Here is a 13,433-nt window from a genome sequence, read left to right as displayed (position 1 = left end):
TGTATCTGATGTATACCATTGCTGCTTATTCACTTAGCCAATACCCCGTACTCTCAAAATAAGTCATTATTAAAAAAATATTTTTATTTGTTTTTTTGCCTTTATTTTTGTGAAACAACTTTTCTACTATTTGACACAATGGCACACATCTGAATTTAACTTTATGCATATTTTGAAGTAATATGAAGACACTGGAAATAAATTATTCAATATATTTTACTTAAAGATTAAAAAATTAACAGAATAAAATAAATATATTTATTAAATCGAAAGCTGGCCCGCTTGACTTAAAACTGAATTCAGTGTCCAGGCTGTAGGGGTCTTCAACGTCACCATGACAGCTGTCAACTATTGGTTTTTATTTCTGACTTTCAAATTGTACACTACTTTTTACACTACTATTTACCAAGCAGGCCGCACAGTGGATGAGTGCATAGCATATAGGCAACACAGTCAGGAAGACCTGGGTTCGAGTCTCCATGTGGAGTTTGTTCTGCCATGGATTTTCTCAGTGTACTCCAGTTTCCTCCCACATTCCAAAAACATGCTAGGTTAATTGGCGACTCCAAATTGTCCATAGGTATGAATGTGAGTGTGAATGGTTGTTTGTCTATATGTACCCTGCCAGTCCAGAGTGTAACCCGCCTCTTGGCCGAAGACAGCTGGGATAGGCTCCTGCATACCCAAGAGCCTAGTGAGGATAAGCGGCATAGAAAGTGGATGGATCTCCACTCAGTGTAGCCATGGTCAGTTAGTACACACCCCATGAATCAGATTAACTGCTTGGAGTCAAGTCCAGTATTTTATTATCAATAAGTGTTTGGCCTGCGGTTCTTTGATTAAGTCTATATTGCATGACAGAATCATAATAACACATGGTATACTGTAAGGATAATTGTTTCGTCCTTTAGGGTGCAGCAGTATTCAGCTCAGCATGTTTCACAACCAAGGCGGCTGTTGACATAAAGGTAAAAACCCTGTCCCACTCTTACAAAAGGGGAGGGATATATTGTGCAAATGTTACCCTTTCATTGCTTCTATGTACATAGATGGGGTTCTGGTGTGTCTTCCCAATGATATAGACTGTACACAAGCAAGTGTTATTGTCATTACTGTTCAAAGATCCGCCACTTCCTTTTCTTGCAAGCAACTAAACAGACCTACCATCATGCAGTGTCTTTTTCTGTAGAAATGTGATGTCCATCTACTGGACGAGGCCCCTGCCACTCATGTGCTTCTGGCTCGTGATGATGCTCTGCAGTACTACCACACCATGCAGACCATTAGGTGCTTAGAGCTTAAGGCAAAAGCGCTCCATAGCCAGAATATCATCAGTGGGCCATGCCACTTGTATGCTGGCCAGGTGAGCTAAATAAAAACGTCTCTCGGAAGGTAAACCTACAAACATCCATTTGCTCCTTTCAAACAGGAAGCATGTGCAGTTGGTATTGAAGCAGCAATTAACTCAACTGATCGCCTCATCGCTGCGTATCGTTCCCACGGCTTCGCATTCACCAGGGGCGCCTCTCTGAGGGAAATTATAGCTGAACTTGCAGGTAAGCTAAGATTTCAACATATTAGTGTGTATAAATCGTCAGTGTAGCCTGAAGCCTGGATAAAAAGACAAGGTTGTGTCGGGAAGGGCATCCAACGTAAAAAAAAAATTGCCAAACCAACTATGCAAATCAAAATGGGAGTGACCAGGATGGATAGGATCAGGAACGAGTACATCAGAGGGACATTACATGTTAGAGACCTTGGAAATGGTTGGAACAAGTCCAGAGGAGAGATAGTGAATATATTGGTAAAAGGATGCTAGTTTAGAGCTGCCAGGTAGGAGGCGTAGCAGAGGATATGGGCATAGTTGGTGTAAGAGAGACAGATACAGAAGACATGGTTGGATGGAGGCGCTTGATTTGCTGTGGCGACCCCTCACGGGAAAAGCCCAAAGAGAAAGAAGAAGAAGTGCGTACATATCATCAGATTCGGTTTAAAGCACTTCTCACTGCTCGCCTTTTGCACTTTGTTCAGGCCGCAGAACAGGAATTTCAAAAGGCAGAGGAGGACCCATGCATATGTTCACAAAAACCTTCCATGGTGGTCATGGCATTGTTGGATCTCAGGTAATGCGTGACCGCTGGCTCGTAATTGTAAAAGTTGGTACAGATCATTTAGTGCAGCTTGACCACATCTCATGGACTGTCCTCAGGTTCCTCTTGGTGCTGGTCTAGCACTGGCTTGCAAGTACCAGAACACAGATGAACTGAGTGTTTGTGTCTATGGTGATGGTGCAGCCAACCAGGTACTGTAAATATTCTGGAATCATCCCTCACATCCCTGGAAGTAAATCACAACACAGCCATTGTCTAAATAGCTGGTGAGTGTGAATGGTTGTTTGTCTATATGTGCCCTGTGATTGGCTGGCGACCAGTCCAGGGTGTACTCCATCTCTTGAAGACAGCTAGGATAGGCTCTAGCACCCCCCGCGACCCTTGTGACGATAAGCGGTAGAAAATGAATGAATGAATGAATGCCCAAATTATGTAACTGGTGTCAATATTTAATGGCGTGAGCACCACTGTTATCTGGCACTGGCTTAATCCTCTTGGGTATGGAATACACTACAACCGCGACTGAAATCCTTTCCACTCCTCTATGATGACATCACAGGTGTGTTTAGGCTCCTTATCATGATGGAAAACTGCCATTTGGCCCAGTTGTCCAAGGGAGAGGGATCATGCTCTGAATGTCAGTTCTGGCAGCACTCATGCAGCCCCAGACCATGACCCTACCACCATAATGCACCATAATTACGGCAGGACTTAGTTATCCTCATGTTGCTAGCTATTTAGACAATTGTGGCTGCCTGTTGACTTGTTTTTCTGCTTTTGTGAGATACTGTATTGTCTTTCCTCTTTGCATACAACCTGACCGACTCTCGTCCACAGGGACAGGTTGCTGAAACCATGAACATGGCAGCTATTTGGAAGCTGCCTGTCATTTTTGTCTGTGAGAATAATAAGTACGCCAAAGGTACCTCAGTGAACCGTTGTACTGTAAACACCAACTTCTACGAGAGAGGGGATGTCATTCCTGGTCTAAGGGTAGAGTTCCGAAACATCTCCGAATTTCTGCATGAAACTACATTGGGCAGATACAGTGTAACCTCTAAGCTTGAACACAGTCTCTATTGGTATAACTGTCATAATGAACAGTGCTTAATCTATTGATATAAGTCAAATTTTCAATTGAAATATTGTTAGGTTTTACATCTTTAGCAGTCATACAGGTATAAAAAGACATTAACCAGTGTTAAGTTTGATCCACTTCTTATTCATATCATTGCTATCAATGCTTGAGAGGTTCCTCTGTTGTCTATGTGTGTGACTCCTAAACAAACCTGCTTTAACTCATGAATGTGACTCCAGGTGGATGGGATGGACGTCCTATGTGTTAGGGAGGCAACCAGGTTTGCCTCTGACTACTGCAGGTCTGGGAAAGTGAGTAGTTTTTGTTTTACATGACAGTGAGCTTGGATTACATATATATCAAGATGTCTTAAAATGTATTTTATGTGTTTATATCACAGGGCCCAATCATTTTGGAGCTTCAGACCTACCGCTTTTTTGGACACATAATTGGTGACACTGAGGACAAGTAAAACTCAAATGAACTCAAAAATTCATTCATTCATTCATTTTCTACTGCTTTTTCCTCACGAGGGTCGCGGGGGTGCTGGAGCCTATCCCAGCTGTCTTCGGGCGAGAGGCGGGGTACACCCTGGACTGGTGGCCAGCCAATCACAGGGCACATATAGACAAACAACCATTCACACTCACATTCATACCTATGGTATTCATACCTATGGACAATTAACCTAGCATGTTTTTGGAATGTGGGAGGAAACCGGAGTACCCGGAGAAAACCCACGCATGCACGGGGAGAACATGCAAACTCCACACAGAGATGGCCGAGGGTGGAATTGAACTCGGCTCTCCTAGCTGTGAGGTCTGCGCGCTAACCACTAGACCGCCGTGTTGCCTGAACTCAAAAATATAATAGATAATAATCTTAACAAAGGGCCGCACGGCAGACGAGTGGCTTGCACGCAGGCCTCACAGCTAGGAGAGCCGAGTTCAATTCTACCCTCGGCCATCTCTGTGTGGAGTTTGCATGTTCTCCCCGTGCATGTGTGGGTTTTCTCCGGGTACTCCGGTTTCCTCCCACATTCCAAAAACATGCTAAGTTAATTGGTGACTCCAAATTGTCCATAGGTATGAATGTGAGTGTTAATGGTTGTTTGTCTATATGTGCCCTGTGATTGGCTGGCCACCAGTCCAGTGTGCACCCCGCCTCTTGATTGGCTCCAGCACCCCCGCAACCCTTGTGAGCATAAGCGGTAGAAAATGAATGAATGAATGAATGAATGAATGCAAAGCTGTGATGTCTTTATTGTGGTCAGTTATGGGTCAGCTGCTGTTCAGTTGTTGTCATCTCTAGGTATCGCTCTGTTGATGAGGTGGACGAGGTCCGCAGAAAGAGAGACCCCATCTCCGTGCTTGAGGGTCACATCATCACAAACAATATAGCCAGCATGGAGGAACTGAAGGTAAGTTGTTATCTTCAACAGCGTTGATTCACGCAGGTTGCACAGGAAATGTAATATGTCCCCCTCATGCAGGAGATTAATAAGAAAAGTCTAAATGATGTTGAAGAAGCTGCAAGATTCGCCATCCAAAGCACTCAACCCCCACTAGAAGAGCTATGCAACTATATCTATTGCAACAACCCACCACTAGAGATTCGTGGCATCAATCCCTGGACCAAGCTAAAGTCCTGGAGCTAATGTGATAACATTTCCAATATGTCTACTCTGTAACGACACCACAACTAAATAAAACAAGTGGACCTGTGTAAGACCGACAAAAGTTTTATGTTAATTTTTTTTCACTACTTCAAATCCATCCATCCATTTTCTATGCCGCTCAGTAGTGTCATGGGGGTATGCTGGAGCCTATCCCAGCTGACTTCAGGTACACCCTGGACTGATCGCCAGCCAATCGCAGGGCACATATACACAATCCAATGGACAATTTTGAGTCGCTAATTAACCTAACATGCATGTTTTTGGAATGTTGGAGTACCTGGCACGGGGAGAACATGCAAACTCCACAAATGCCACCCATTCTTTCAATTTTTCCACTTGAACTTTTAATCAGGAAAGTGTATTTAAAGAAGCGATCCTGTGGGAATGTGTTCATTCATTCCCAATTGTCCATCATAACATAATTAGCCCCCACCGCTCACCCGAAGTCAGCTGGGATCCAGCTGGCTCCAGCCTACCCCCGCGAGCCTAATGAGGATAAGCTGTATAGAAAACGGATGGGTGGATGGACATAATTAGCTCCAGAAGGTGGCAGTAATGCGATATATCAGGCGCACAAAAGCCGTTTCAACACCTCAAGAAGAAGAACACACGAACGTCTGAATTTTGGAGCTTTCCTTCCCACGCTCACCAGTGACGACGTGTGCTCTTTGAACGACATGATGGAGGTGTCAGTCCACCCCAGCCCACAGAAGGAGATATTCTGTGCAGCTCTGCTGCTCGTTTTGACGCTCACGTCTGCAGAAGAAGGCGCCCAGCTGAAGAACTCTCAGTGTCACAACTACGCAGGAGGACACGTCTATCCTGGGGAGGCTTCCCGTGTGCCCGTCTCTGATCATTCTCTGCACCTCAGCAAGGCCAAAAGTGAGTACTAACGTAGCAAAATGCTATTTATTCTTAATGATGCATGTCAATTTACTTTGCACTGGAGCATCTAAAGGTACTTTCCAAACCACCATGTTGCTATAAGGACAATAGAAGCGTGTTTCTTCCACCATACACTGCGCGGGTGTAGCTTTCAAATGTAATGTACCTTTTATAATACACGTCATTGTTAGATTTGCACAGGTTAAGTTCCTCCCCCCGCCCCTACTATGCCTGCAAAGTAGCACAACGGGTTGGACGAAACAGCGACATAAGGAAACCACTTGTTTGCACGTAAACCGAGGCAAAATTGTGGTGTAAATTTTTTATGTTAACAGATAAATAAACCCACTAACCGAGATGCACGCTAATTGCGGTTCAACTGTACATGTTTTACATGTAGTATTCAACACTGGTCACATGGTGTCAGTAATGTTATATTGACAAGACAATAGTCACTGCAAGTCTATATTATGTCTTATTTAGCTCTTAAAATGGCTTATGTCTTCTATATTGGGTAATATGAGTGTGAAGGTGACCATGGGGTGTTATGTTATTTTAGTAGTTTGTCTGCTACTCCAAATATTTTCCAAACACAGACCCCAGTTGCATATCTAACAGTACTTAAGATCTAAATATAGTGTCTGTTTTCTTTTCCAGTTTCAAAGCCTGCCCCACACTGGGAAGGAACAGCAGTCATCAATGGTGAATTCAAGGAGCTGAAGCTGTCAGACTACAGAGGAAAATATCTGGTCTTTTTCTTCTATCCTCTGGACTTGTGAGTGAGCTCAGACATGGAAACAACTTCAAGGATGTGATTGACAATTCTGTAAAAAAAATTTTGGCATCTTCTTTTTCCCAGCACGTTTGTCTGCCCAACTGAGATCATAGCCTTCAGCGACCGTGTGCATGAGTTTCAGGCCATCAACACCGAGGTGGTTGCCTGCTCGGTGGATTCCCAGTTCACTCACCTGGCCTGGTAACCTGACATGTTTTTGATTACTCTGTATTTTGTACATTGTGTATGGTTTCTCTATCTGGAAGCAATGGGGGATAATAGATTTCACCTCATAGCAGCAACGAGCAGAGGGCACAATTTAATGAAGTAAAATAGAACCATGCTAATGGTTATGGTTTTATTTCATTTGAACATGCATCAGATTACAATTGAGTGCATCCCATAATCAGTTCACAGTTCCACATGTCCAAAAGGAGTAGGAAGAAGCAAAGCTTATTAAATCCTACCCCTCCATCTGGTGCTTTTTACAATCAGTAACTGTTTGTTCACTTCCTGCTTTCCATAATACAGTTTAAGTTTTTTGTTTTTTTTAATAATGCACCTCGTACCGAAGTACAAGGTGATATGACCATACAATGACATAATGGGTACCATAGTAACTGTCAATATAGTGATTATGTATAGCACATCATGACTGGTTCAAGACTCTTCATCCTTGTATTTAACAAACATCAACTGCTTGTATTGTTTCTTGAATTGGCTCATCGTTGTGCATTGTTTGAGGTCATTATTCAATCCATTCCATAGTTTGATTCCACATACTGAAATACTATGGCTTTTTAACGTAGTCCTAGCATATAAGTGTTTCAAATTTAGTTCTTCCCTGAGATCATATTAATTATTATGATATATATTAACATATGATATTAATATATCAATTTCTCCCATAAGAAATAATGTTAATCCAATTACTGACACCTAAAGACTGATATAGAATACTACAGTCGTCCCTATCTCTAACATGGTTTTAAAAAAATTTATTAATTAATGATCACTGAATCATGGTTGACTACTGGCTATTATTATCTATAATCTTTTATAGTATTCTGCTTACTCTGTGTCAGTAATATAGGTTGCATTCCATAGATTATATTACCTCAACACTGCAGAGTCAGCAGCCTGAGTGGTGGCCGTCTTTTATGTCCCTGCAGTGATAGTGTAGGAGTGTAAACTATAGGGGTGTTATTTCATGTCTAAATCCCTCCTAAGAATGTCAAACGTTTTACATTTACAAAGACTAAACAAAAGCTTTTTATGACCAAGTATGAAAATATTTTGTTTACAAATATTGAATCCTACTGGAAATTAATCTGTCCTGGTCAGGTTTGGAACCAGTTAACCGCAATAAACGTATAATATAGCGACTTTGATTGTGCCAATGCCTTTGCTTTATCAGGATCAATACACCCAGGAAGCAGGGAGGACTGGGACAAATGAAAATCCCTCTCTTGTCTGACCTCACTCACCAGATTTCCAAAGACTATGGGGTCTACCTGGAGGATCAGGGCCACACGCTGAGGTACACAAAGCCGGAGATGAACCAGGCCAAAGTGGTTTAGCTGTTTCTACCTGTCCTCCTTCATTCACGTTAAATGTAATTCACTTTTGATTGGGTTTCAGGGGACTCTTCATCATTGATGACAAAGGCACCCTAAGGCAGATCACCATGAACGATCTTCCAGTTGGACGATCCGTAGACGAGACACTGCGGCTGGTTCAAGCGTTTCAATACACGGACAAACACGGAGAAGGTACGATGAGCTCATCTTGATAAGAGGATTATTGTTGATGGCTTCTTTACGCACTAACTGGAATTTGACTCTTTCAGTGTGTCCAGCAGGATGGAAGCCAGGCAGCGACACAGTGAGTACAGTACATGACCGATCATTTGTCACCAACTAATCATCATTTCATCAGTCAACATCAATAAAACACACAGTTTGTTCATGTGAATATTTGCATTATTATTAATCACAGACTGACTCCATTACTACTATGGTGGACAAACCCGCTCTAATTCGTTATACTGCAAGAAACACATTTACAAAAAATATAATACCTTTCTAGATAGGGATGGGTACCGAAAATGTTCCATTTGAATGTTCCAAACATTCCAATAGTAGTCAGCAAGCATAGATGGATTCCACTTTCCCTGATATCTTTTCTCCATAGCTGCAATGTCCTGGTAGAATCGTTCCTCATGCTCATCACTTACTTCTCCATAGTTTAATGGAAATAAATCTAGATGGGAATGCAAAAATTGTATCTTTAGTGACATTTTGCATGACTTGAGGTTTGCCACCAGCTGCTTATAATTATATGACTCTGATCCAAAAGCCAATTTCTGCTACCGTTGATTAAGTTTTCTCTTCCAAGAGATATTTCTACAAATAAAAAGACTAAACATTTTATATCATGAATGAATGAATGTATTGGAATGTGCAGACAGGCTTTCAGATAGAACCGTTTGCTTGGAGACACATTTTACATTCTGATTTTTGTCTTATTTTGCATACATTTCCAATTTTGACCCAATACTGTATCTTGGAAACTATAGTCAATCTGCACTTCTGATTTAGTTTTTACTTAGTGACCTTAACCGAGAAAAAATTCAGCCCCCTAAAAAAACAACCACCTTTTTACTCATTTATTTTAAATGTATTTGCCTCCAATGGATCCCAAGCCCAATTTTCTATTAATCATTTTCAGTTGTTAAAAGAAAAGAAAAGAAATTAATTCAAGATGGTAAATGAAAATGAACATGAACACATACCAAAAATGTGTACTGTGAAATACCAGTACTGGGGATAGTTACTGTATTGCTTAAAATGTGACATGTGCCCATCCCTATGCCTAGAAATCAGCCACAAAGTTTTGTAGGAATTTTTATATACTTTTTGCATAATCTTGCTAAAAATGTCATCTTGAACGTGAATTATTTGATATAGAACTGTGTTCTAATTTCATTTACTCTTTTCCACAGATCATTCCCGATCCTTCAGGCAAGCTGAAGTATTTTGATAAACTGAACTGATGGAACAAAATGAAAATTCAAATAAATTGTGTTTTCATAATACGCTCTCATCTTATCAACCTTTTTCTAATATTCATTTATTCCAGTGTCAGAATTGGCAAACATTAACGTGAGCCCAGGGTGACCAAATGCATACAAATTTTTGTGAAAACTTTGCCTCTGTCTGGGGTGCTGGAGCCTATGCCAGCTGTCTTCGGGTAATAGGCGGGGTACACCCTGGACTGGTCGCCAGCCAATCACAGGGCACATATTGACAAACAACCGTTCACACTCACATTCATGCCTATGGACAATTTGGAGACACCAATTAACCTAGCATGTTTTTGGAATGTGAGAGGAAACTGGAGTACTGAAAACTAGCTGTGAGCTAGGAGACCCGAGGCGCTAACCACTCATCTGCCGTGCAGCCCTGTCTCGTTCATTTCGCGCAATATTGCATGGAACAAGGTAGTCTATTTTCCGTCTTATTGTATCATTCTGCGGAATCCAGTGCCCAAACAAAGTCCCCTGTGTGTTGCTGACTTATTGTCCATGCATTTTCTATTAAGTGCGACTGCGAAATAACCTGGCATGGGGCCAAGGAAAGTTGTGAGTGCCAACACTTTGATTTTTAAAAAAAGGTGAAAAACAATATTGAATGCCATCTCTCTAGGATGCATGGGAAGCCTGAATCAACCATAAGTTATTAACAGAACAATGAGATATTAACAGAACTTTACAAGGAAGACCCAAAGGCCTACAGAAACTACTTGAGAATTCCCCTTCTACTTGTTCCTAGAGGCTGTGGAAAAGTTGACTCTCATGAATGAGACGCGATTTCATACGCACTGTTTGCACATTGGTTGTGGTATGTTCATGTTGCGGCAAGTTGACAAAAATGATGTGTGCCATAATTCTTTCCAAATTCAGAATGGCGTATCAATGTGGGGATAAAAATATGTGCAAGTGTAAACTAGGCTTATGTTATGTCTGATATGTCATTATTTCTACTACATGGGTAATAATAGGAGTGTAAAAGTCAAGGTAAACTTTCTTATCCCCGAGGATACTTTGTACACTTTGTACTTCAGCCAGCTGTATCACACGGACAACAAACCAAAAATAACACCAACAAGGTGACCAAAAAGGTGTTATTTCATGTCTAAATGACTCGAAGCATGTTTAAAACTGTATTTACAAGGTTGTAAACAGGTTTCCAATGTTAAACTACAAAAATATTTCTATTATAAAAAAAAAATCCTATTTTGCAGAAATTCCCTTATCATGGTAGAGTCTGGAACCAATTAACCGGGATTACTGTAATAGAAATTTTCATTATTTCCTGTGAGAAAAATTGCCTCTGTTTTCATAGTATGTTTTGGTTTTGGAACAAATTATTGATGAAAACTGAGGTTCCACTGTGTGTGTGAGTGTGTGTATTATTTATAAAGACAGAAAATTATTACTATCAACATTCAGCCTTGGGGTATGCTGGAGCCTATCCCAGCTGTCTTCGGGCGAGAGGCGGGGTACACCCTGGACTGGTCGCCAGCCAATCACAGGGCACATATAGACAAACAACCATTCACACTCACATTCATACCTATGGACAATTTGGAGTCGCCAATTAATCTAACATATTATTGGAATGTGGGAGGAAACCAGAGTACCCGGAAAAAGCACCCCCAATGTACATGAGCTAAAAGTGTTTTGTGCTTTGTAGCACGAGGTGGTTCCAATAAAAGTACTGTACATTTCTGTACATTATCTTTCAAGTAAATTATCTTCAAGTAAATAAGTGTCATCCAACTTAATCATTTGAGAATTTGTTCCCAATATTTGCTGGCCCAATTTACAGATTGATTCTAAAGACTAATGCTGACACTACTACACCAATATACTTGATTTTACAGTAAGTATACACCACTACTTGTATGGCAAATACTTACACACTTAAGTTAACTACTGGAATTTTTCCATGTCTGGTTAATGTTTAACGTTTAAGGACATTTAGGTGATGTGAAGTCATGGCTCTAAAGATAAGAGACTCTTCCACAACAGGAAGTAGCTGACTCTCTGCCCATATACGGAGCCCTGTTTTTACACCTCCAGGCCTACTTAAAGAAGATGAAAGTATGAGAAGCAAGCACAATCTAAACACTTCAGTGTATGCTGCATGTCCTTATTCATCACCGGGGGGGTCAACTCCTGAGGAGCGGATGAAGAAACAAATTTTGCTTTTATTCACATTTAGAGGGATAGTGAGAAAAGGCAAAAAAGGGAAAAAAAGAAAATGGCCAATTTTATATTACGGAAGGCCCAACCAAATGACGTGTGTGATATCTTGCGACTCATAAAGGTAAGCTCATAACACAAACTGGTGAAAGATTTTTTATTTTATTATTTTTGCTCTCTAGGAACTTGCCAATTTTGAAGAGATGGGGGAGCAGGTCATCCTGACAGAGAAAGGTAATGTGTGTGAACATTTTCTTGCCAGTGAATGTATAGAATTAGAATCTAAAAATCAACTTGTCGCTTGTAGAATTACTTGAAGACGGCTTTGGAGAGCATCCGTTCTACCACTGCTTGGTTGCTGAAGTCCCAAAAGAAAAGCAAACACCTGAAGGTAAAAACCATTGCCTCATTCAATCAGATTGGTATGTAAAATAATATGCAAAATTTGACTTTGTCATCCACTGTAGGATACACTGTAATTGCCTTTGCCATGTACTACTTCACCTATGACCCTTGGATTGGAAAGCTACTGTACTTAGAAGACTTTTTTGTCATGCCACAGTTTCGGGGTAAAGATTATCGTACATGTGTTACTCATTTGCAGAACTTGTTGATATCACATTGACAGACATGATTACTTCTTGATCTTTTACTAGGGTTTGGTATTGGCTCAGAGATCCTAAAGGTCTTAAGTGAGGTAGAGTACACGTTTACAAGTGCATTCAATTCCTCAGTTGGACTTTGTGTTTCTTACCGTATGTGTGTGTGTGTGTGTGCTTCTTGCCGCAGACGGCAGTGAGGACTCGCTGCAGCAGCATGCACTTCATCGTGGCAGAAAACAACACAAAGTCTATTGAATTCTACAAGAGAAGGGGGGCTGCTGACCTGTCGTCCGAAGAGGGGTGGCGCCTTTTTGCTATTGACAAGGAGGAGCTGTTGAAAATGAGCAACGATTGAGAAGTTTATCTTATTATTACATAGAAATGTATAAGTGTATCCTGCATGGTACGGATATAGCCTGTAGTATACAGTACAAAACCATGCTCAATGTCCTGTAAATCTAACATGAAGTGTAAAATGCAAATTCTACTGATTCAACTTCTGACTGCGTGAATCTCGAGTGATGTTATATTGGAAAAAGATTTGTATTGGATTTTTTCTTCTTTTTATATGACAGGAAAACAATGTGTTTTTATTTACCACTCCAGTATGTATTAATTCATATATTGATCACAAGTGGGGGGGCAGGGGGGGGGTTGCCATTCCTTCCAATAAAGACTGTTTTGAAATGTTATTTGTATTGGATTACAAATGCTGCAATAATACAGTAGATCCTTTAACCACACAAAATATGGGTAAAAAAATATACAATTAGTGGTCAATTAGTGGTATATTTAATTGGTGTATAATGCATGATTATTAAAATGAACCATTTGAATTAAATGTATTCATTTACATTAGCCTAGTTTTCATAGTTTACTTGACCTAAACACAACTAAAACTAGTCCACGTGTTTATTGAGTTATTGTGTATTTGTGTTTTACGTGCTTTAGTGCTTCATCTGAGACCATTGTGTGACTTTTTAATAGTCTTTTGCCCCAAACTAGTTTCACCCTCCCCATAGTTTAAGCATATTA

At 40.7% G+C, this 13,433-nt stretch overlaps 3 protein-coding genes across 4 annotated transcripts; all 3 read left to right on the top strand.

The window, feature by feature from the left end:
* Positions 1 to 1,230: 1,230 nt before the first annotated feature.
* On the top strand, positions 1,231 to 4,846 carry LOC131138511 (pyruvate dehydrogenase E1 component subunit alpha, somatic form, mitochondrial-like). 2 transcript variants are annotated; one of them, XM_058087480.1, is made up of 9 exons: positions 1,231 to 1,363; positions 1,430 to 1,556; positions 2,032 to 2,123; positions 2,210 to 2,302; positions 2,949 to 3,104; positions 3,429 to 3,500; positions 3,590 to 3,657; positions 4,501 to 4,609; positions 4,682 to 4,846. In XM_058087480.1, the coding sequence occupies exons 1-9, from the start codon at positions 1,274 to 1,276 to the stop codon at positions 4,844 to 4,846; spliced, it is 972 nt and encodes a 323-aa protein (XP_057943463.1). In that variant the 5' UTR covers positions 1,231 to 1,273. The 2 variants fall into 2 exon arrangements, with proteins under 2 accessions (XP_057943463.1, XP_057943464.1); XM_058087481.1 differs by lacking the exon at positions 2,210 to 2,302.
* Positions 4,847 to 5,447: 601 nt separating this feature from the next.
* prdx4 (peroxiredoxin 4) lies at positions 5,448 to 9,639 on the top strand. The gene is made up of 7 exons (XM_058087479.1): positions 5,448 to 5,749; positions 6,410 to 6,527; positions 6,612 to 6,728; positions 7,945 to 8,067; positions 8,169 to 8,299; positions 8,377 to 8,411; positions 9,532 to 9,639. Exons 1-7 carry the CDS (start codon positions 5,545 to 5,547, stop codon positions 9,580 to 9,582), a joined length of 780 nt encoding a protein of 259 aa, XP_057943462.1. The 5' UTR covers positions 5,448 to 5,544; the 3' UTR covers positions 9,583 to 9,639.
* A 2,058-nt stretch (positions 9,640 to 11,697) lies between these two features.
* Positions 11,698 to 13,051, top strand: LOC131138747 (diamine acetyltransferase 1-like). The gene is made up of 6 exons (XM_058087956.1): positions 11,698 to 11,920; positions 11,979 to 12,030; positions 12,104 to 12,187; positions 12,264 to 12,365; positions 12,453 to 12,493; positions 12,586 to 13,051. The coding sequence occupies exons 1-6, from the start codon at positions 11,855 to 11,857 to the stop codon at positions 12,751 to 12,753; spliced, it is 513 nt and encodes a 170-aa protein (XP_057943939.1). The 5' UTR covers positions 11,698 to 11,854; the 3' UTR covers positions 12,754 to 13,051.
* Positions 13,052 to 13,433: the final 382 nt, after the last annotated feature.

This window comes from Doryrhamphus excisus, chromosome 11 (genome assembly GCF_030265055.1).
Source record: "Doryrhamphus excisus isolate RoL2022-K1 chromosome 11, RoL_Dexc_1.0, whole genome shotgun sequence".
Lineage (NCBI taxonomy): Eukaryota > Metazoa > Chordata > Actinopteri > Syngnathiformes > Syngnathidae > Doryrhamphus > Doryrhamphus excisus.
This window is presented reverse-complemented; position numbering and strand designations above follow the sequence as displayed.